This window comes from Budorcas taxicolor, chromosome 3 (assembly GCF_023091745.1).
Source record: "Budorcas taxicolor isolate Tak-1 chromosome 3, Takin1.1, whole genome shotgun sequence".
In the NCBI taxonomy this organism is placed as follows: domain Eukaryota; kingdom Metazoa; phylum Chordata; class Mammalia; order Artiodactyla; family Bovidae; genus Budorcas; species Budorcas taxicolor.
This window is the reverse complement of record NC_068912.1, coordinates 30,193,187-30,217,297: the sequence shown is the minus strand read 5'-3', so window position 1 is coordinate 30,217,297 and position 24,111 is coordinate 30,193,187. Positions and strand designations below refer to the sequence as shown.

Below are 24,111 nucleotides of genomic sequence, written 5' to 3'. Positions count from 1 at the left end.
TTATTTAAAAGAGAAAAAAAGGTGAAATCAGAGTGAGAGAAGATTCTGTTTTGCAACATTTGTTTCAATAATGCAGGTAAGTAGGTAGGAGAATGATGTCACTGAACTGAGAAGTGACACTGATTCTTATTTAATTTTCTCTAGCCAATCTTGTGTATCATCAAGTAGCAGCAAGTAAACAAAGAATATACAAACACAGCTGAATGTTGCTTTTGTTTTACTGTGTATGATGCCTGTTCACCTCAATTTGGCCTCTTTTCTCAATTTGAACTTGTACTTTATCTTAAAATTATTGATTGTACCTTTGGCCTTGTCTTTATTATTCAGTGTCCTCAACCCTCTGTACCTTTCTGTCAAGTACCTTTTCACAGAAAATTTTAAAGATGAAGTATTTTATTTACTCTAGTATTTTTTATTAGGAATGTAACATCGACTAAATTGTATTAATAGCTTTCATGGGATTGTTATTGACTTTACTAGTGCTCCATTTACTGAGTTGCAGTAGACTTTGAGAGATCAACCCTATCCTATTTTCTCCGTAAGCTTTTCTTATTTTTGGTGTCTGATTTTGCAGAAAGCACTATTTGAAGAAAGCATATTGCAAAGCATATTTCTGTAGCAGAAACACCCCATTCGCAACCACATATATCTGGCAAAAGACTGCAGTGCTGAGACACAATTATTTCACATTTTAGCCTCTCTACAATTGGAATATTGAAAAGCAGAGACATTACTTGGCCAACAAAGGTCCGTCTAGTCAAGGCTATGGTTTCTCCAGTAGTCATGTATGGATGTGAGAGTTGGACTGTGAAGAAGGCTGAGTGCCAAAGAATTGATGCTTTTGAACTGTGGTGTTGGAGAAGACTCTTGAGAGTCCCTTGGACTGCAAGGAGATCCAACCAGTCCATTCTGAAGGAGATCAACCCTGGGATTTCTTTGGAAGGAATGATGCTAAAGCTGAAACTCCAGTACTTTGGTCACCTCTTGCGAAGAGTTGATTCATTGGAAAAGACTCTGATGCTGGGAGGGATTGGGGGCAGGAGGAGAAGGGGACGACAGAGGATGAGATGGCTGGATGGCATCACCAACTTGATGGACGTGAGTCTGAGTGAACTCCGGGAGATGGCGATGGACAGGGAGGCCTGGCGTGCTGCAATTCATGGGGTCGTAAAGAGTCGGACACGACTGAGCGACTGAACTGAACTGAACAATTGGAATGCATATTGCAATATGTGAAATATTTCAATTATAATTGCCAGGGTTTTTTTTTTTTTTTTCTTTTTTAGGTTAAAATAATGGTGTTTTTAGAAGCTGTTGATTGCTTAGATTTGATGAAGTAATGTAGTATCTAGAATGTAAAGAACTACAGTTTGTAAAAAGATAGGCAGCCCAACAGAGAAGCGGCAGACTTGAGCAGCCACTTTACAACAGAAGAAATCTCTATGGCTAGTAAATATATGAAAAGGAGTGTTGAATCTTTTAAAGTAGTTGCACATTAAATACAGCGTGAGATACCTTTATATACTTAACATGTTGGCAGAAGTTTAAAAACATGATAAGTATTGATGTGGACACAAAAGGATGCATGTGGTATGATTCGAATCCCATCAAGTTGCAAAGCAGGCAAAACTAAGCTATGTTGCTCAGAAATGCATTACTCAGTTGCTAAAAATATTTTTTTAAAAAAGAAATTATTATCACAAATGTAAAGATGATAGTCACGTTGGGGGTGGAGGGAGGGAGACATTTGTGATTGGAGACATACGAGGGGGCTTTTGGCATCCTGGTAATGTTCTCTTTCTTCATCTGGATTAGTATGCTTTGTTACTGCTTATTACTAATAAACGTTATTTAAACTTACAAATGGCTGTGAAAAGAAGAGAAGTGAAAAGCAAAGGAGAAAAGGAAAGATATAAGTATCTGAATGCAGAGTTCTAAAGAATAGCAAGGAGAGATAAGAAAGCCTTCCTCAGCGATCAATGCAAAGAAATAGAGGAAAACAACAGAATGGGAAAAACTAGAGATCTCTTCAGGAAAATTAGAGATACCAAGGGAACATTTCATACAAAGATGGGCTCGATAAAGAACAGAAATGGTATGGACCTAACAGAAGCAGAAGATATTAAGAAGAGGTGCCAAGAATACACAGAAGAACTGTACAAAAAAGATCTTCACGACCCAGATAATCATGATGGTGTGATCACTCACCTAGAGCCAGACATTCTGGAATGTGAAGTCAAGTGGGCCTTAGAAAGCATCACTACAAACAAAGCTAGTGGAGGTGATGGAATTCCAGTGGAGCTATTTCAAATCCTGAAAGATAATGCTGTGAAAGTGCTGCACTCAATATGCCAGCAAATGTGGAAAACTCAGCAGTGGCCACAGGACTGGAAAAGGTCAGTTTTCATTCCAATCCCAAAGAAAGGCAATGCAAAAGAATGCTCAAACTACCGCACAGTTGCACTCATCTCACACGCTAGTAAAGTAATGCTCAGAATTCTCCAAGTCACGCTTTAGCAATACGTGAACCGTGAACTTCCAGATGTTCAAGCTGGTTTTAGAAAAGGCAGAGGAACCAGAGATCAAATTGCCAACATCTGCTGGATCATGGAAAAAGCAAGAGAGTTCAAAAAAAACATCTATTTCTGCTTTATTGACTATGCCAAAGCCCTTGACTGCGTGGATCACAATAAACTGGAAAATTCTGAAAGAGATGGGAATACCAGACCACCTGACCTGCCTCTTAAGAAACCTGTATGCAGGTCAGGAAGCAACAGTTAGAACTGGACATGGAACAACAGACTGGTTCCAAATAGGAAAAGGAGTACATCAAGGCTGTATATTGTCACCCTGCGTATTTAACTTCTATGCAGAGTACATCATGAGAAACGCTGGACTGGAAGAAACACAAGCTGGAATCAAGATTGCCAGGAGAAATATCAATAACCTCAGATGTGCAAAGGACATCACCCTTATGGCAGAAAGTTAAGAGGAACTAAAAAGCCTCATGATGAAAGTGAAAGAGGAGAGTGAAAAAGTTGGCTTAAAGCTCAACTTTCAGAAAACGAAGATCATGGCATCTGGTCCCATCACTTCATGGGAATTAGATGGGGGAACAGTGGAAACAGTGTCTGAGTTTATTTTTTTGGGCTCCAAAATCACTGCAGATGGTGATTTTTAGAGTTTATTTCTGCATGGGATTGCAGCCATGAAATAAAAGACACTTACTCCTTGGAAGGAAAGTTAATGACCAACCTAGATAGCATATTCTAAAGCAGAGACATTACTTTGCCAACAAATGTCTGTCTAGTCAAGGCTATGGTTTTTCCAGTGGTCATGTATAGATGTGAGAGTTGGACTATGAGGAAAGCTGAGCACCAAAGAATTGATGCTTTTGAACTGTGGTGTTGGAGAAGACTCTTGAGAGTCCCTTGGACAGCAAGGAGATCCAACCAGTCCATCCTAAAGGAGATCAGTCCTGGCTGTTCATCGGAAGGACTGAAGCTAAAGCTGAAAGTCCAATACTTTGGCCACCTGATACGAAGAGTTGACTCATTGGTAAAGACTCTGGTGCTGGGAGGGATTGGGGGCAGGGAGAAGGGGACGACAGAGGATGAGATGGCTAGATGGCATCACCGACCTGATGGACACGAGTTTGGGTGATCTCTGGGAGTTGGTGATGGACAGGGAGGCCTGGTGTGCTGCAGTTCATGGGGTCGCAAAGAGTTGGACATGACTGAGCGACTGAACTGAACTAAACTTTATATATATGTTTTATGTACTTTTCTGTACATTTCAGAATAAAACAGAAAATGGAGGGAGTGATCAGTTTTGTCAAAGGTTTTTGATTTGCCAGGTTATGGACTGACACTTGACCTTTGGTTTAAGCAAAGTGGAAACTTCTGATGCACAGATTGTCTCGTGGGACCAGTTGGGGCAGTAATCTGATTGGAATGCGCTCAAGAGCAAATGAGAGGAGAGGAATTGGACACTGAGGGAGAAGAACTGGAGGAATTTTATGTAAAAAGGAGCAATATCATGTTGATTGGAGGGGATGTACAAAGCTTTACATTAAGTGTATAGAGAGTATCAAGAGTAGAAAGGTAAATTTGGGGGAGTGCTGAGGGCAGTGGAGTTGGATAGAGGAAGGTAGAAAACTTTTTATGTATATCAGAGTACATTATTTGAAGGGGAAGAAGTGAAAATGTATAATACATTTGTAAAGAGAATTGACATTCAAGCTACTTTGTAAGTCTTGGAAATATATATGCTGGAATCACACATTTTATGTTTATTAATGGAAAGAATTATGATCGCCATCTTGCTCAGTGCCACTTTGCAGAAAGAGAACCAAGCCCAGAGGGATTTAAGTGCTTGCTCAAAATTTTACCACTAATGATTATCCTAGACTAAAATGCGGCGTTGCTTCTGCCTCTTGGGTCAGTGCTTTTTTTTTTTTTTAATAAAATAGTATTATCATTAGTATGATTTGCTTTTAAATTGGATTTTATATAGTCATTATGTTTATATAGAGTTTATTTAGATAATATTTCAATTAGCCTTTGCCACATAACAGACTACCCTAGAACATAATGGCTTAAAATAACTATCATGTATGATTTCTCATGATTTCATGAGTTTGCTGAGTTCATCTGGACCCACTCATGTGGCTGGTCATTGGCAGCTAAGCTGGCGTTAGAGGGGCTAAACTGGCCTCTCTCATATCTGGGCCTTGGTGCTGTTTATTGGATAGGATTCCCGCTCATCATTCAGTAGTCTTGTCTGGACATCTGTACATGGTGGTGGGACCATTCCAAAGAGGCAAAGACAGAGGTCTAGACGCCTGAACTTGTACATCACACTAAGTTATTCAAAGCAAGCTGTAAGTCCAGTTCAGATTCAAGGGGTGAGGCAACAGGCTCCATCTCTTGATAGGAGGAGGTGTAAAATACGTGGCCATGTTTTCCATCTATCACAGCTGCTAATCATAAATTTAATTGCTGAATTTACTTTCTAAGATTAACATTTACCTAATGTGGAACTGAAAGCTGTGAATTTGGGAACTCTAACAATGTAATTTTAATCAGTATATGAGAAACAAAAATTTGATATAAAAAAATGTTAAAAAGGGAAGTTATGTCTTAGAGATTTTGTATCCTCTGTGTTGTAAAACAGACAAAGAAATGCAACAGTCTTTGTTACTTAGAATGTTTGCTTAATCATTATTTTCTGAGATTATTACCATTCATCATCATTGTGGGGTTTTTTCACATTACAAAATATAATAGAATGTAAAAGCAATCAATAGGTTCCCATGAATTAATTTATAATATGATAGTATATTTCCAGGGCCTGTGATGATTACATTTGTATAAAATTTTACTTAATTTTTCTGACAACTATCTCTATTGAGTGCCTGCTATGGGATTTATACTGTGCAGAGACTTGGGGTATTGCTCTGAACCAAATAGATAAGGTTCCTGCATATTCCCATACCTAGATGGGAAAGTTCTCTAAAGAAGCTTTCTCAGTCAGAAGCTGAAGGATGACTAGGAGTTAACTGAGGTAAGAGGGAAAGGATATAGGAAGTCTTCCAAGGAAAAGAATGGCTTGGCAAAGGCCTTGGAAATAAGCAAGTGCGAGGAACATTAAAAGAATTGAAAAAAAAAAAAAAAATAGATTAAGGCTGAAGCCTAGAATGTGAAAGGGGTGAGGTAAGAAAGAAGCTGGAGAGATAGAACCTGGATTTTATATCAAGGATCGTGGGAACCATTTAGAGGTGTAGAGGTTTTTTGCTCAGATGGTTTTAGAAAAGTCATTGATTGCAGTTTGGTTAAGGTCTGTAGCTAGGATGAAGACAGGGTTGAGCTCAGGAGACCAACAATACAGCGCATTGATACTGATTTGGATTAAGTGGATGTGAGAATGAAGACAAGTATATAAATCCTATAGGTGTTTAGGAGATGGAATCAACCATATTTGGTGACTAGGTGTAGAGTAGAAGGAAGAGCCCAAGGTTACTGTCTCAGGTTTCTGGCTAGGAGTGCTGTTAACAGATCGTTAGCATAAATAGAGAAATGGGCTTATCCTTCCCAAGGATGGGCAGGACAGTATCCTAACTCTGTTTCCAGGCTAACTACCTGGATATCTTGTTTGTATTTTATAGTATTTGAAGTGACTTTTCCAATTTCAGTTAAAAAAATATTGGTTCTTGTTCAGTGAAATTCAGTAAAGTACAGCAGTGCTGCCATAACTTGAATTTATATCCTGGATCTGAAAAGATTTTACTTTGGCATTGATTCCTTAATAGATAGAAATTTAGTGCTCAGTTACTGTAGTGAATTTCATTAAGCAGTTTGCTTATGGCTTCATGTTTTGAAATTACTTGAAGAGAATAATGACTAAGCAGCAATATGTATAAAATTACATTTTGTGAATTCCTACCTTAAGCTCTGAGCTCTTTATTAATGAGTCTAAAAATAATTGCGTGGTTAATATTTGTTCAGGTTTTTTAAGTGGCATTTATTGATGAAAGTTTTTAAAAGTTGTTTCTCTTTTTTATTGTCTTACAACTCTAGTAAGTAGAGTATTAGTTTACATTTCTGCTAAGGAAGGAAAAATATGTAAGGTAGCTCCGTGAACTTGAAGCCTTTCCTTGGTGGATTTACCTCTCTTTTAAATGTTAAGCATGAGAATTAAGGTTTAAAAGAAGAATTAACTGTTGAGTCTTGGAAAGTTAAGCTTTCTTGGACACTAACATTTTAATCTTTGTAATTTTGAATTTCATAGCTATCTATAGATTTTATTAAAATATATTTACTCATCCTATAGTATTATCCTACTTTGACCTAGGAATGTTAATTTGCCTCAAATTCTCTTACTAGTCTAGATACAATATATTCAATAGTGTTTCCCATGTGTTCTCTATAAACTGAATTTTCAATTATTTTCAACATTTTATAATTAAAAGCACTTTACAACCTATTTTTTTCTCTTTTTCTCTCCTTAGGTACTACAAGGGCCCCCAGGGATGGGGAAGTACCAGGGGTGGACTATAATTTCATTTCTGTTGAACAGTTCAAAGCACTGGAAGAGAGTGGAACGTTATTAGAAAGTGGAACGTATGATGGTATGTCCCCAGATATTGACAACAGCAGCCCAGAAAACTGTCTGATTGATTGGAATTATTTCAAATGGAATTTGATCAGTAAAATACCACTTTTAAAAAAAGTTTTTTCTGTTCGTCTTTGAGAGGTTTTCCTTTTGATTAGGCTACTTTTAATTTACTAATTAAGATGGGAATAAATGCATTCTGTGTTATTCTAAAGTTGGTTGTAGACAGTATACTAAAATCATCAAAGCTAGCTAGTTTGCAGTATTTCATAATAATTTACATTCATTGTATTCACTCAAGCATTTGTGAGTTCTGTTTGTGGCTGGAAATAAAAATACTGTACCCTTTAAAAAATCTATTTATACTTTGGCTCTCTTGAAGAAAAGAGAGTGTAGATTTGAAGAGGAAAATAATAAAAACAGAAAAATTTGTTTTCTTTTCATAACTGTTTTGTCTACTCACTTGATTCTAGGGAGTACTAATTTAAGATCAATTTCAACTTCTGAATGATTCTTTGTTAAATCTTCTTTCTTTTCTTTATCTAACAGTTCTTCACTGGCAAACTTGTACACTCCAATAGCACCCTGTACTTCTCCATCATTGCTTTATCATGCTATTATAATTGCCTTTTTCACAAGCTCTGTGAAAGCAGATGTCATGTCTTTCTTTATGTTATCTTCAGTTCCTAGAGATAACGTTCAATAAATATCTGATCATGAGTTCATCATATCCAAATATGCATTTGTGCTATCGATAAGAGTAAGTCCTCATAATTTCTCTTTTTAGCTTTAGCAAGAGCTCAAGACAGGGAAGTCTTCATTTACTTCCTTCTTTTTCTCAGCAGTTGCATCTAGTCTGTTACCAGCCTAATCTTTTCTTCCGTTGTAGCATCTTTCACACTGCCTTTCTCTACGCTTTCATCACCTCATTGTAGGCTCCCTGCACTGACTCATGCTGGCTATGGTAGCTGATCTCAGGTGTTCCAGTTTCTTCCCTCTCGCCAGTCCACCCCGCTCGTTGCTACCATACTAGTCTTCCTTGTCAAGTGCAGTTCTGGTCGTTTCTCTTTCCTTCAGAATCTTTAATGATTTCCTCTTGCCTGCTAAGTTTGACCTAGCCACTCTTCCTGAGATTAGCATCCATGACTCACTCATTCATGTATTGTTTATTTGATCCTTCTTTTATACTCTGTGCCAAGCACTACCAGAGGGACTAGAGGTGCTGTGCTGAGCAACACTGAAATGATACTGACTTCATAAATCCTGTATCTTAGTGGGGAAAGCAGTCAGAACACAAACAAGATAACTAAATTGAGATGTTATGAAGGAAACAGAAGCAAGGGATTTTTAAAGAAAATAATAGGAATGTCTAATTTAGATAAGATGGCCAGTGGAGACTTCTCAGAGAAAATGACAGCTGTTTATTTTTTATTTTTGTGCAAATAGCCTTCTCCCATTCACCTACCTCTTATAGGCAACCATTCTGATGTGTTTAATATATATATGTTTTGGTTTATATGTGATCTTGCAAAATATGTATTGTGTCTTGTGTACATGTATTTATTATTTACATCTGGACCATGTTCTGTATCTTATTAGTTTTAAACTGTTTTCACTTACTACTGTTTTTAAGATTCATCTACATTGCTGTACTGTAAATGTATGTAATTCACTGTTTTGTAACCATTACACAGTAGTACTCCATATTGTGAATCCATTACCTAACCTTTCTCCTCTTGACGGACTTCCAGTTTGCCTCCAGCTCCTCATCACCACAGATCAATCTGCAGCATCCTCATACATGTCTTCTTACAAACCAGTGTGAGAATGTCTGTGGCATATATATGCAAGAGCAGGTTGTTGGGTTATAAGGTGAACATATAGTTAATATGATGAAGTCGTTTTGGGTAGCTCTGCAGTCTCTATTCCCCAAGCAGTGCCATGGGGAGTTGTCGTGGCTTTAGTAATGATTCCACATCCTTATCAACACTTGGCACCATCCAGCCTTGTAATTTTGCCAGTCTGATGGTTATAGAAGTGGTGTCTCATCTTAATTTTAGTTTCTCTTGTAGTCAGAGAGTTTGAGCATCTTTTCATATGCTTGTTTTTTGAACTTCTGCAAATTGTCTATTCATTTGCTTTGTCCATTTTATTTTTCAACTGGGATCTCAATAACATTTCTGTTTGTAAATATTTATATTAGATAATAATCTCTTATTAGATATTGATATTTTCTCCCATTCTGTAACCTAGTAACCTTGTTCTGTGTTTCTTCATTAAACCAAAATCCTTAACTTTTGTCAATCAGAGTTACCACTGTTTTCCTTATGATTGGTGCTTTGAAATTTGATTTAAGAAGTCATTGTCTTTAATGATTTAAATTGAAAAGATATTCTCCTATGTTTTCTTCTGTTAAGAACATGGTATATGACAAAGTGGCATTTTCCATATTATTAATTACTACGTGCTCAATTAAGAGGAAAAGCAAATTGAAATAACAGATACCCACCATTCCACACCCATCAGATTGATAGAAATTTTAAAGTCTGATAATTGTGGTAAATGGAAATCTGCATATACAACTGGCAAGGGTATAAAATGATATAACAGTCCTTTGGGAAAGCATCTTGTCAATACCTAGTAAATTCAAAGATGCACCTAACTCCTACCTGGCAGTCCCCTCTGTGGTTGCCTACTCTAGAGAAACCCCGTCGATGTGGATATGCAGACAAGTACCTGAATAGTCATTATCAATTCAGTTCAGTCACTCAGTCCTGTCTGACTCTTTGCGACCCCATGGACTGCAGCGCGCCAGGTTTCCCTGTCCATAAACAACTCCCAGAGCTTGTTCAAACTTATGTCCACTGAGTAGGACATGCCATCCAACCATCTCATCCTCCATCACTCCCTTCTTCTCCTACCTTCAGTCTTTCTCAGCATCAGGGTCTTTTCCAATGAGTCAGCTCTTCGTAGCAGGTGGCCAAGGTATTGGAGTTTCAGCTTCAGCATCAGTCCTTCTAATGAGTGTTCAGGACTGATTTCCTTTAGGATTGACTGGTTAGATCTCCTAGCAGTTCAAGGGACTCTCAAGAGTCTTCTCCAACACCACAGTTCAAAAGCATCAATTCTTCTGCGCTCAGCTTTCTTTATAGTCCAACTCTCACATCGTACATGACTACTGGAAAAACCATAGCTTTGACTAGACAAAGCTTTGTTGGCAAAGTAATGTCTCTGCTTTTCAATGTGCTGTCTAGGTTGGTCATAGCTTTCCTTCTAAGGAGCAAGCGTCTTTTAATTTCATATCTGTAGTCACCATCTGCAGTGATCTTGGAGCCCCCCAAAATAAAGTCTGTAACTGTTCCATTGTTTCCCCATCTATTTGCCATGAAGTGATGGCACAGAATGCCATGATCTTAGTTTTTTGAATGTTGAGTTTTAAGCCAAAATTTTCACTTTTATCAAGAAGCACTTTGGTTCCTCTTCGCTTTCTGCCATAAGGGTGATGTCATCTGAGTATCTGGGGTTATTGATATTTCTCCCGGCAGTCTTGATTCCAGCTTGTGTTTTATCCAGCATGGCATATTGCATAAGGTACTCTGCATAAAAATTTGGCTTAAAGCTCAACATTCAGAAAACTAAGATCATGGCATCTGGTCCCATCACTTCATGGCAGATAGATGGAAACTGTGGAATCAGTGCTGACTTTATTTTTCTGGGCTCTAAAATCACTGCAGATAGTGACTGCAGCCATGAAATTAAAAGACGCTTACTCCTTGGAAGGAAAGTTATGACCAACCTAGATAGCATATTCAAAAGCAGAGACATTACTTTGCCGACTAAAGTCCGTCTAGTCAAGGCTATGGTTTTTCCAGTGGTGATGTATGGATGTGAAAGTTGGACTATAAAGAAACCTGAGCGCTGAAGAATTGATGCTTTTGAACTGTGGTGTTGGAGAAGACTCTTGAGAGTCCCTTGGACTGCAAGGAGATCCAACTAGTCCATCCTAACGAAGATCAGTCCTGGGTGTTCATTGGAAGACTGACGTTGAAGCTAAAACTCCAATACTTTGGCCACTTCATGTGAAGAGCTGACTCATTGGTAAAGACCCTGATGCTGAGAAAGATTGAGGGCAGGAGGAGAAGGGGACGACAGAGGATGAGATGGTTGGATGGCATCACCAACTCAATGGACATGGGTTTGGGCAGACTGCGGGAGTTGGTGATGGACATGGAGGCCTGGCGTGCTGCGGTTCATGGGGTCACAAAGAGTCAGACATGACTGAGTGACTGAACTGAACTCTGCATATAAGTTAAATAAGCTGGGTGACAGTATACATCCTTGACATACTCCTTTACCAATTTGGAACCAGTCCATTGTTCCATGTCCAGTTCTAACTGTTGCTTCTTGACCTGCATACAGATTTCTCAGGAGGCAAGTCAAATGGTCTGGTATTCCCATCTATTGAAGAATTTTCCACAGTTTGTTGGGATCCACAGTCAAAGGCTTTAGCATAGTCAATAAAGCAGACATAATTGTTTTTCTGGAACTCTCTTGCTTTTTCTGTGATCTAACGATGTTGGCAATTTGATCTGTCGTTCCTCTGCTTTTTCTGAATCCAGCTTGAATATCTGGAAGTTCTTGGCCCACGTACTGCTGAAACCTCACTTGGAGAATTTTGAGCATTACCTTGCTAGCATGTGAGATGAGTGCAATTGTGCGGTAGTTTGAGCATTCTTTGGCATTGCCTTTCTTTGGGATTGGATTGAAAACTGACCTTTTCCAGTCCTGAGGCCACTGCTGAGTTTTCCAAATTTGCTATCATATTGAATGCAGCACTTTCACAGCATCATCTTTTAGTATTTGAAATGGCTCAGCTAGAAATCCATCACCTCCACTAGCTTTGTTCATAGTGATGCTTCCAAAGGCCCACTTGACTTCATACTTCAGGATGTCTGTTTCTAGGTGGGTGATCACACCATAGTGGTTATCTGGGTCATGAAGATCTTTTTTGTATAGTTCTTCTGTGTATTCTTGCCACCTGTTCTTAATATCTTCTGCTTCTGTTAGGTCCATACCATTTCGGTCCTTTATTGTGCCCATCTTTGCATGAAATGTTCCCTTGGTATCTCTGATTTTCTTGAAGACATCTCTAGTCTTTCTCAGTCTATAGTTTTCCTCTATTTCTTTGCATTGATTGCTGAGGAAAGCTTTATCTCTCCTTGCTATTCTTTGAAACTACATTCAAATGGATTTATCTTTCCTTTTCTCCTTTGCCTTTAGCTTCTCTTCTTTTCTCAGCTATTTGTAAGGCTTCCTCAGACAACCATTTTGCCTTTTTGCATTTCTTTTTCTTGGGGAAGATCTTGATCACTCCCTCTTGTACAATGTCACAAACCTCTGTCCATAGTTCTTCAGGCACTCTGTCTATCAGATCTAATCCCTTGAATCTATTTGTCACTTCCACTGAATAATTGTAAGGGATTTGGTTTAGGTCATACCTGAATGGTCTAGTGGTTTTCCCTACTTTCTTCAATTTAAGTCTGATTTTTGCAATAAGCAGTTCATGATCCGAGCCACAGTCAGCTCCTAGTCTTGTTTTTGCTGACTATATAGAGCTTCTCCATCTTCAGCTGCAAAGAATATAATCAATCTGATTTCGGTGTTGACCATCTGGTGATGTCCATGTGCAGAGTCTTCTCTTATGTTGGAAGAGGGTGTTTGCTATGACTAGTGCATTCTCTTGGCTAAACTCTGTTAGCTTTTGCCCTGCTTCATTTTGTACTCCAAGGGCAAATTTGCCTGTTACTCCAGGTATCTCTTGACTTCCTACTTTTGCATTCCAGTCCCCTGTGATGAAAAGGACATCTTTTTTTGGTGTTCTAGAAGGTCTTGTAAGTCTTCATAGAATAGTCATTATAGGATTATTTGTAACAATAAGGGAATGAAAGTGTCTTTTATTAGAGGAATTAATAAAATTTATTTTTATTTGTTTATAAAAGTGGACTGTTATATAATAGATGATTAGAATCTGCATGTATCTATAGGAATAAGTTGTATAAAAAGAATGTTACAAAAGGATATGGACAGCATACTGTTTAGAAAAAAAGATATGAAATGTTATAAACATTCCATGAAGCTTTTATTAAAATAGTAGTATTTATATGTTATGCTTCCCTTGTGGCTCAGATGGTAAAAAATATGCAGTGCAGGAGCCCTGGGTTCGATCCCCGTTTTAGGAAGATCCCCGGGAGGAGGGTATGGGAACCCACTCCAGTATTCTTGCCTGGAGAATCCCATTGACATAGAAACCTGGCAGGCTACAGTCCATGGTGTCACAAAGAGTTGGACACGACTGAGCGACTAAGCACATCTATATGTTATATATGCATGTACATATGTCCTAGATGTATATAACATGCCAGGAAATGACGTATACCAACACTAGGGTAACTCAGGGAGAGAATGGGAAGGACAGACAGGAAAGTAGGACTTGAATTATATATATGACTGAAAATGTATGTCATTAAGGAGGGGAAAAGGGAAGACCTGAAAAGAATCTGGCACCAAGTTAGTATCTGGGTATGTGTAAATAAATTTCTAACTAGTCTAACATTGTTGTCCTCGATTTTATATGGGTTTAAAATATTTAATGGTTGGTCTGTCGTAAAAATGAAAACACTTCCGAAAAGAAGAAAGAGAAAAAAGAAAAAGCTCCAGTATAGCTTCGAAAAGATGAAAAGCTTTTTTGTGACTAACTATCATTGGGGTTCACAAACTTTGTAGTTCTATACCTTTCAGTATCTGAAATCTTGGTATTTACCAACAACTCAAGAAAAATAGATCTAATTTACTTATAAGCAATGTTAGCTTTCTTTTTTTCATCTAAGCCAATAATTTTTTAAAAATAAAGCAACTGCCAGAATTTATTATGAAGTTCTAAGTTCTTGTCACTGATTATGCATATAGCAATCATATCCTGAATTTTTTCATATTTTTCATTCTAGAAAAAAGTTAAACCTAGAATTAGATAAGAGTTACTAACAGTATTCAGTAAAAGTGTGTTTTTAGTATTTCCTGTAAAACTACCATCCTTAGAAAAGTGGGGGAAAAAAAGGACTTTCAACTTTCTCATGATACATCCGGATACCTTGGTAGCATGACTGTTGGACATAATGAAGGGGAAAATGAGATCCTAGGGCATCCTGTTCCCCAACCAAACTTCCGTTTGAGGCGTTTTTGTGCCTTCTATCCCAGAGAAGTGTGAACTGGCTTTTTCATTGTTCCTTGCTTTACTTATGGGCCAAAAGTTTACTGAGATCCTTAGTCTGTTTTACTATTACTCTTTGCATACATTTGCATGATAGGATTAACTCCCTGTCAAACCTAGATTTGGAAGCTAAGGAGTAGTTGAATGGAGAGAGGGAAGATGTGGTTGAAAAGTATCGTTAATTTGATTTCAGTGTTTTGTCTTGAGCATTTTAGTGACAATTCACTCACAAAGTCAGATTTCCGAAGAAGTTATCTTAATACTTGCCCCCTCAAAGCCTGCACAACAAGGTAAGCTTTCTTTGTAGATTTGCCTCCCTAGTTCCCTGGTAGCTCAGTTGGTAAAGAATTTGCCTGCAATGCAGGAGACCCTGGTGTGATTCCTGGGTCAGGAATATCTGCTGGAGAAGCGATAGGCTACCCACTCCAGTATTCTTAGACTTCCCTTGTGGCAGGAATCCTGTGATAGGCTACCCAGTCCAGTATTCTTAGGCTTCGCTTGTGGCTCAGCTGGTAAAGAATCTGTGGAATCTGCCTGCAATGTGGGAGACCTGGGTTCAATCCCTGGGTTGGGAAGATCTCTGGAGAAGGGAGAGGCTACCCACTCCAGTATTTTGGCCTGGAGAATTCCATGGACTCTATAGTCCATGGGGTCACAAAGAGTCAGACACGACTGAGCAACTTTCACTTTGCCTCTGTGATATGGTGAATAACTTTTTATGCTTTTGTTTCATCTCAGAAAAGTAATCCATTTTATACCCTGTTAATTTACCTTATATGAATAATCATCTCCTTAGGAGCCAAGGAATTGGGAGTTGTGTTTTTTTTTTTTTAATAAAAGAAGAGCATGAATATTTTACTCCCTGTCCTTGTTTATCTTTCTGTGACATCAGCAGAGTGGTTGATATAAGGTCAGAGCTAGCAGGAGCCACAAACTGCTAACATAGCTAGACTCACTGAATGATTTCCATCGTATGTGGCTGCCTATTGGGGACTACATGGCAAACTGAGAAGATATTCAGTTGTTCTCATTCTATTCTGGAATGTTCATTGTTACCGTAAAAATTACTGATTTTCAAGACAGCATATTAAAGTATTTCTTGCTTTCCTGAGAGCAAGCAAATATTGAATTATGCTAATGAAGATAAAACAATATAATTAAAATGCTCAGAAAAAATTTTAAAAATTATGTTTACATAAGCAGCCTACATTTCAGAACAGACTGGTAGGTCCTTAGCTTTATCCTTTGCCTGCATATTTCCTTATTTTACTGAAATAACTCATTATGTTACATATCAGAAAAAAATTATTTGAGTTAGTTTTCTCCTCCTTTACTCCCACTTTTTATGCCAATTAGTCTTACACGAGAGCATTGATGCATTTAAATTCACAAATTAGGCCCTAATATAAAACCCATGCAAAGCAAGCCCTGTAGGAATAAATAACCTACATATGTAAAGTCAACTTCCTGGCCTTAGTACAAATAGTCTTACAGTGTTAGATAAGGTTAGGTAATATATGGTGACAAGCACTTGAGAAATTAGTTCTTTCTGGTCTATCTCCTCTCCCAAGAAAAAGTGCTTTCACCTCCTTTTGGCCAATGATGGGTGTTCAGAAACTTCAGTATAACAGGGCAGAGACACAGTAAGCCATATTGTTCTAACTCTTGATTCAACTTTCAATGCTTTCAGCTTCTATTATTTGTCTTCAGGAAACTTCTATGGAACTCCCAAGCCTCCAGCAGAGCCCAGCCCTTTCCAGGCAGATCCAGTTGATCAGGTCCTCTTTGATAATGAATTTGACACAGAGTCCCAGAGAAAACGGACTACATCTGTCAGCAAGATGGAAAGAATGGACAGCTCTCTTCCTGAAGAGGAAGAAGATGAAGACAAGGAAGCTGTTAACGGCAGTGGAAATGCAGGTTTGTAAATAGATGAACAACTTCTGGCTGTTACTCCTGGTTGACTTTAATATGACACTGAATTGGAAGTAGTAAAATTTTTCCCAAAGCATAGGAACAGCAAGTGATCGGATTCTAAGTTCTTTTTAAAGTTTTATATGAAATCGTGTTATCTCTGTTGACCATTTTATAAGCTGAAGTTAGTTGTCCCAAGTGGTGGTTTTGGTAAATCAGTTATAAACTATTATTAGTACTAATATATGCCATTACCCCACTGCTTAAAAGATTTGAGATTCATTTCTGATGCTTGAATATGGGAATCTTGTTGACCTAAGTCCTACTTTACAGAACTGAAGCAAAATATAGATGTTAAGATATAGCCTTCAACAAAAACAAAGATTTAGAAATATGTTGTTAAAAGTTATCTGAAAGGTTTTTAGCAATATTTTGAGTTTAAATTCTGAGTCACTCAAAGAAAATTTCCAAATTTGACTGTTACATTTTTCATTAAATGCCAAACCAATATAAATTTAATGATAGAGAATCTTCTGCCTTTGAGTATCCCTAAATAACATAGTGATTCCTTAGAAGATTTTTATACTTCTCATTAATCACAGCAGAACTGATTTCAGTGCTATTTATTGTAATAATTTCATTCAAAACTCTAGAATATAAGCTTCATAAGGATTGAGGTTTTGCTGCTTTTGTTCATTGTTGTACTCCTTACGCCATAAACCATGCTTGGCATGTAGTAGGAGCTAAAAAGTATATAATGGTGGCTCAGATGGTAAAGAGTCCACTTGCACTGTCGGAAACCTGGGTTCAGTCTTTGGTTGGGAAGATCCCCTGGAGAAGGAAATGGCAATCCACTCCAGTATTCTTGCCTGGAGATTTCCATGGACAGAGGAGCCTGGCAGGCTACAACAAAGAGTCAGATACAACTAAGTGAGTTTCACAATCACCAATAAATGAAAGCATTTGATTATAACTCCAAATTTGCAGAATCTGTTACCATGTCATTTTCCCAAAGCATTCTGATTTTTCCCTTTATCAGTTATTAAAATTTGCTATTATCTATCCTTGTATTATACTCATTGCGTGTGTCCCCCTCCTCAGGGCGAGTTCTGTTTTATGGTCATAACATCTTACATTGTTATGAATTACAGCAATATATTTTGCTGAAAACAGGTCTAAAAAGGTTTAGGTGAATTTACATCTAAGTCTTTAGGGGTTGTTAAGGGAAATCATCAAATCCTAGAGTCTTATGATATTGATGTCAACTTTGCTCTCCCACAAATTTACATCTGTTGACATTTTTCAATGTTTAAGACATGGAATTAGAAACCATGACTCTGTCCCCAAATGGGAGTTATATGTTCTTAATTTGAAGGAAAAGAAAATGCCTTTTTTTTTTTTTGAATGTCCTAATGCAGAGCCTCTCAGTGAGCCCTGCAGTTCCCTTAGAGGTACACCTATCTGTGAGCTCTGTAGTTTATGCTTGTCATGTAAGACAGTTGTTAAACCAGATGTTGTAGCCTCTTTGATATTAATATTTAAAGGAAATGTGTCCAAGAGGGTGTGGGAGGAAGTTTGTATTCTATCTCTTGTGTGTAGGTACCATAGGACTCTTCCACATATATTTCTTTGTAACAGAAACTATTCAGACTATTTTAAGAAAAAGTAAATACAAGACATGGCTGAAAGCCCTTCCTCTTTTCTGAGTAAGTACTAACCACAGTTGTTAACTTTATTTAAAGTTTCTTTTTGTATTGCTTTGGAAGACTATAATTCCTGTCTTGAAAGATCAGAAATTGTTGGGGATGGAAGCAGGAGAGGCTAGATGGAGGTTTATTTGTATATACAAGTATATATATTATTTTATATCTTGTTGAGAATTAACACAAGAATGCTAATATATCCCAACGGGATGACATATGTTATATAATAATGCTAAAATTTTTTCAAAGAGTTGGTGTTACATGCACAACGTTTTCAAATCATTGGCTATTAAGTGAACTTTATGCAGACTTTTGAAATTGTATTCAGAAAAGTATTATTGCTCATATAGTTGTTTCTACTTTTCTCTAGTATATATATCCCAAGAATGTAATTCCCTTCCAGATTGATTTATACATTGGGTACCTTTTAATTTCTGTCACTTTCTCTACACAGAGAATAAATCATATGTTTCATTCGAATGATTCATTCAACAAATATCTGTTGAGCACTGGGTAGATTACTAAGTGCCAGGCATTGTTCTAGAAGCTGGAAATAAAGCAGAGAGCTAACCAGACACAATCCCCTGCCTTCACGAACCGTACCTTCTGGTGGGAGAGACAGAATTACCCAACATGAATGAATGGCTTATAGTAAGTTAGACAGTGCTAGAGAGAAAAAGTCAAGGAGGGGAAGGGAAGTGAAGTGAAGTCGCTCAGTCGTGTCCGACTCTTTGCGACCCCATGGACTGTCGCCTACCAGGCTCCTCTGTCCATGGGATTTTCCAGGCAATAGTACTTGAGTGGATTGCCAGAGAAAAAGCCAAGGAAGGGAAGGATAAAAAGTAGTGGTGGCCCAAGTTGCAATTTTAGATAGAGTATCAGAGAAGACATCGCCAAGAAGGAAATGTTGAAAGAAGTGTGAGAGTGAGCTCAAAATATCCGGAGGAAGAACATTCCAGCCAGAGGGAATTAATTATACTGTACAAATGCCCTGAGGTAGGAGCATCCCTGGATTATTCAGACAAGAGCAAGGAAACCAAGGTGGTTGGATACAATATAGACAATACATTTTATGTGGTTGGGGCAGAGTGCTGAAAGGGAATAGACTATAATAGTAACAATGAGGTCAGTTAAATAATGATGGAGGTGGGAGTGGTGGAAATGTATGTTATACAGGATCTTATAGGTCACTGGAAGAATTTTGTTTTTTATTCTGAGATGAGACACCATCATGGTATTAAGTAGAAGAGTACCATGATAAAACAGGTTAAACCTAACAGTCTCATTCTGGCTGCCCTGTGGAGAAAAGGAAGTAGGAAGGCATGGGCATATACAAGGGTGTTAGTTAGCAGGATAGTGCAGTAACTTAAGTGAAAAATGACGATTTATACTCAACTTACACTCAGGGCTTCCCTGGTAGCTCAGCTGGCAAAAGAATCTTCCTGCAGTGCAGGAGACCTGAGTTCAATCCCTGGGTTGGAAAGATCCCCTGGAAAAGGGAACAGCTACCCACTCCAGTGTTCTGGCTTGGAGAATTCCATGGACTATACAGTCAGTGGGGTCACAAAGAGTCAGACACGACTGAGTGACTTTCACTATATTCAATGAAAGCATGAGAGGTAAGAAGTGAATTGCTGCTGCTGCTATTAAGTCACTTCAGTCGTGTTCCACTCTGTGCAACTCCATAGACGGCAGCCCACCAGGCTCCCCTGTCCCTGGGATTCTCCAGGCAAGAACACTAGAGTGGGTTGCCATTTCCTTCTCCAATGTGTGAAAGTGAAAAGTGAAAGTGAAGTCACTCAGTTGTGTCCGACTCTTAGAGACCCCATGGACTGCAGCCTACCAGGCATCTCCGTCCATGGGATTTGCCAGGCAAGAAAGAGTACTGGAGTGGGGTGCCATTGCCTTCTTCAAGAAGTGGATTGAGTCAGTAACATTTGCCAACAGACTGGATATCAGGTATGAGAGAGCAGTCAAAGTAATCTCGGAGGGAGAGCAGTGAGTGGTCCTGAAGAGAGATCTTAGTTCCCTGCCCAGAAATTAAACCAGGTAACCTAGATGAAAACTTGGAATCTTCACCACCAGACCACCAGGGGATAGAGGGTAGAAGCAAAGAGGCCCTTGGCTCTTGCCCCTCTTGGAAAGCAAAAATGTGTCAAGGAGGCAAGAACTGTAAAACAGGTACAGAGTTTATTATTAGAGACATAGCACAATGTATGTGAGAGCACACAGAAAAACAGTTTATTTAACACAGAAATAAATACACATCCAGAGAGAAAGGGTATCAGTATCCTGAGTGAGGAGCCCAGTAAATCAGAAACTAGGCACAGACGCACCCCCTGAGGGGAATGCTGGCGTCCTGGCTGAGGAGGAGCAAAGATGTGATTTACATCACTTCATTGGGCAGTCCTTCTGGGTCTTTGTTTCTATTTGGCCAATTGTCTTCTTTATTTCTTCACACCTGTCTGGTCCACGGACCCTTCCCAAGATGCATTCTTGCTAAGACGGATCCCACCACAGAAGCCTATGGGTGCACGTCTACACTTATTATGGGCCGGCGCCCCCTCCCTTTTCGACCACCACCAAGACTTCCTTGCACGTGCAGACAGGGAAGTCTTCTTTGACCTCAGGAGTGGTTTTACTCCTCTTGACCAGTACCAGGTGTCTGGCCCGGAGGCCCACTGTCTCCTACCTCAAAAGGCTGCTCCAAGGGTTTTAACTTGAGTATTTGAAAGAATGGAGTTGCATGTTTTGAGATGAGAGGTTTTAAGAGGAGTCAGTTTACATTGGGAAAGGGGGTTGTGGTTGGGATATTTAAATTTGAGATGTTCATTAGACTTCCAAATGGAAACGTCTTGTTTAAAATTGAATTTAAAAGTCAGTGTTCTGGTCTGAAAATACTTATTTGGGCACCATCAGCATATAGCTTGTATAACAGTGACAGTGAGATCACCAAGAGAGTAAGTGTAGAAAGAGAAAAGGTCCAAGGACTGGACCCTGGGAAAGCACTCTAATATACAGATATCCAGGTGACTGAGAAGAGCCGGTGAGATAGAAGGGACACCAGGAGAGTGTCATGTCCTGGCTGACAGGAGAAGAGAATGTTCCAAGAAAGAGTTGATCGCCATGTCAGATGCTACTGATAGCTCAAGCTAGATGGGCTTTGAGAATTGATCATTGGGTGTAGCTATGTTGAGATAAGTGGTGACCTTGATAAGAGCAGTTTTATTGATAAGAGATCAAAAGCCTTGTTGGAGTGAGTTCTGGAGGCAAAAGTGGAGGTAGCAAGTATAAACTCTTCCAAGGAGTTTTGGTGTAAAGAGGAGAGAAATGGAATGGGGTTGCTGGGAAGCAGGGAAAGGATTGTTTTATTTCTTTTCATGGAATGGAGAAATACCTTGTTTTTATGTGGATGAATATGGTCTACTAGATGAGAAAGATTGGTGATATATGAGAGAGGGAGAGTGAACTGCTGTAGGCAAGAAGGGTGAGGCTATCTGCTAGAAACGCAGAGTTCTTTCATAGTAACAGAAGTTAGAGTAAAATGGGCACAGTTACTATGTAGATATATATGATGGTGGGAATTTGTAGAAGTTCTCTTCCTTTTGTGTTTTCTCAGTGAAATAGGAAACAGGGTCACCAAATGAAATTCAGGATAAGGCAGAAGATTTAAGAAGGAAGATATGAAAGTTATCTCTGAGAGTCAGAGTGAATGGACTAAAGAAATGTCCTGTGGTTGTCATACATCATTAAATGCCCTCTTGAAATTAGTGATCATGAGTTAAAAGTGAACTGGTTAGTATCACCTGCATTCAGCTACATATACTGGTGAAAAGTAGGTGGAGAGTAAGATTTAAATAGAATTATAGATAAGTCAGGGCTTCCCTGGTGGCTCAGAGGCTAAAGCGTCTGCCTGGAATGCAGGAGACCCAGGTTTGATCCCTGGGTCGGGAAGATCCCCTGGAGAAGGAAATGGCAACCCACTACAGTATTCTTGCCTGGAGAATTCCATGGACAGAGGAGCCTAGTGGGCTACAGTCCATGGGGTCACAAAGAGTCGGACACGACTGAGCGACTTCGCTTTCACTTTCATAGTTAAGTCAAGCAATATGATAAAAGTAAGGTAGGGCAAAAGGCCTCAGGAGTTTTTTTTACAAGGGAGCAATTATAATGGTAGATCATTGAATTTAAGTTGGGTAAGTAGGGCAAGGATGGGGCTGAGAAACAGGGAAAGGGAGTAAGTAGTAAGATTAAGGCTTTATAGAACTTGGTTGAATGAAGGATGATTGGAGTGGAAGTACTATAAGGATGGCACGTAATTATATCTAGGGCCTCTTCTAAGGATCTCTGATTCTGAGGCATTGCCTGCAGTGTGGAATTATTACAGTTATATTATCTTTTAAGTTCTAGAAACAAGTTTTAAGTACATAAATTGTGAACTCCCTGGAGAGTAACCGAATTTTAGTATTCTTACCTACATTGTGAACTTTGGGACTCTCAAAGGATTTTAATATCACCAATAGACAATTAAATTCAACAACAGGAAGTCTATTGAGTTTAATTTTTAAAAACTAGTATTATTTTAAAGGCCTATGTTAAATGTGCACAAGACAGCTTGATACATACAGCAGTTAAGGCTGTGGGCCATTTAAATTCAGATCCTGGCTTTGCTGTTTATTAGCTGTGTAACCCAAATTAACTTAACTTTACTGGGCCTTAGTTTCTTCATCTTGAAATGGCAGTAGTGATAATATACATGCACAGGTTTACTTTCAGGATTATGAGTTATATATATAAAGCAGTTAAAATAGAGCCTGATACATGAACTGTAAAGGTGCTGCTACAGCTGTTATTGTTAGTGTAAACTTTGTTTGTTTATTTTTTTAGTTTTGTTATTTTTGTTGTTGTTAGTATAATATTTATTGATACATTTATTTATGTATTCTATTGACATAATATCTATATATTTAGTGTATACAGAATTGATTCTAGTGTTGTTTTTTGCTTCTTTCCCAGACTAGCTTCAGAGATGCTGAACAGAGTTAATGTCACTAGCAAATGAAAAAAAAAATCAGTACATTTGTTTTTTCAACAGTTATAGCAGAATATGGACGTAGCAGACAAGGAAATTTACAGTATATATTTGGGCATTTTGTTAGAAATAGGACTGTTTGAAGAGAGTGTAACTTCTATCTCCTTTTCACACTCTTCTGTTTGAATAGCGGAAAATAGAGAGAGGCATTCTGAGCCGTCTGATTGGATAAAGACCGTCCCGAGTTACAACCAAACAAACAGTTCCATGGACTTTAGAAATTATATGATGCGAGATGAAAATCTGGAACCACTGCCCAAAAACTGGGAAATGGCCTACACTGATACAGGGATGATCTACTTCATTGAGTAAGCAAATGTTTGTGTCTTTTCTAATGTGCCCTGTCACTGTGTGACTTGCCTTTAAATTTTTGTAACCTAATTTTACAAGACTTCCATTTCTTTTTTCTTTCTTTAAAAATATTTTTCATACAAATTACAGTTGATTCTTAATCTATTTACCTGGATGATATTTCATTTTTATTTGATAGGGATAAAGGAATAATGTGTTTGATGTCTAGTTTTATGAAGATAGGAGAATTAAAAACAGATTTATCACTAATAATGAAAAATGCAAGGAATAAAGGGTATTTTGCTTTGCCTTTTTTTTTTTTTTTTTTTGAAGCCTTTTGGATGGATTGTCCATCTTAATGAGCATTTCACAAGTTATCATCGTTTGGAAGGAGGCCGTGTTTATTATTTTAGCTAAATATTTTCAGACCTAGACTTTAAATTTGATGTATTCAGGTGATATAGTTAAATAATATAGGAGGAAAATATCACTGATCCTCAGAGCAATTGGTACAATATAAATTCACAAAAAATAAAACTATTCTATGAAAAAGCATTATTAAGTATAAATACATTTTTTGGTTTGTAAGATACCATATGTGTTTGATCAGTCTAAGGTTTCATGTTTGTACCTGAGAACAAATATTATACAAATAATTATGCAAATATACAACATAAAGTATCTTTATGTTGCCATGCAGATATAATTCTTTAAAGTTCTTTGCCCAGAGG

General features: G+C 38.2%; 1 protein-coding gene across 1 annotated transcript in view; it reads left to right on the top strand.

Annotated features, from left to right (window-relative positions):
- Positions 1-24,111, top strand: part of MAGI3 (membrane associated guanylate kinase, WW and PDZ domain containing 3) — a 245,060-nt gene that overhangs the window by 146,199 nt on the left and 74,750 nt on the right. Inside the window, exons 3-5 of the mRNA XM_052637951.1 lie at positions 7,010-7,129; positions 16,091-16,300; positions 23,220-23,397. Of these exons, the coding sequence (XP_052493911.1) occupies positions 7,010-7,129; positions 16,091-16,300; positions 23,220-23,397 (508 nt within the window). The remainder of the gene's footprint in view (positions 1-7,009; positions 7,130-16,090; positions 16,301-23,219; positions 23,398-24,111) is intronic.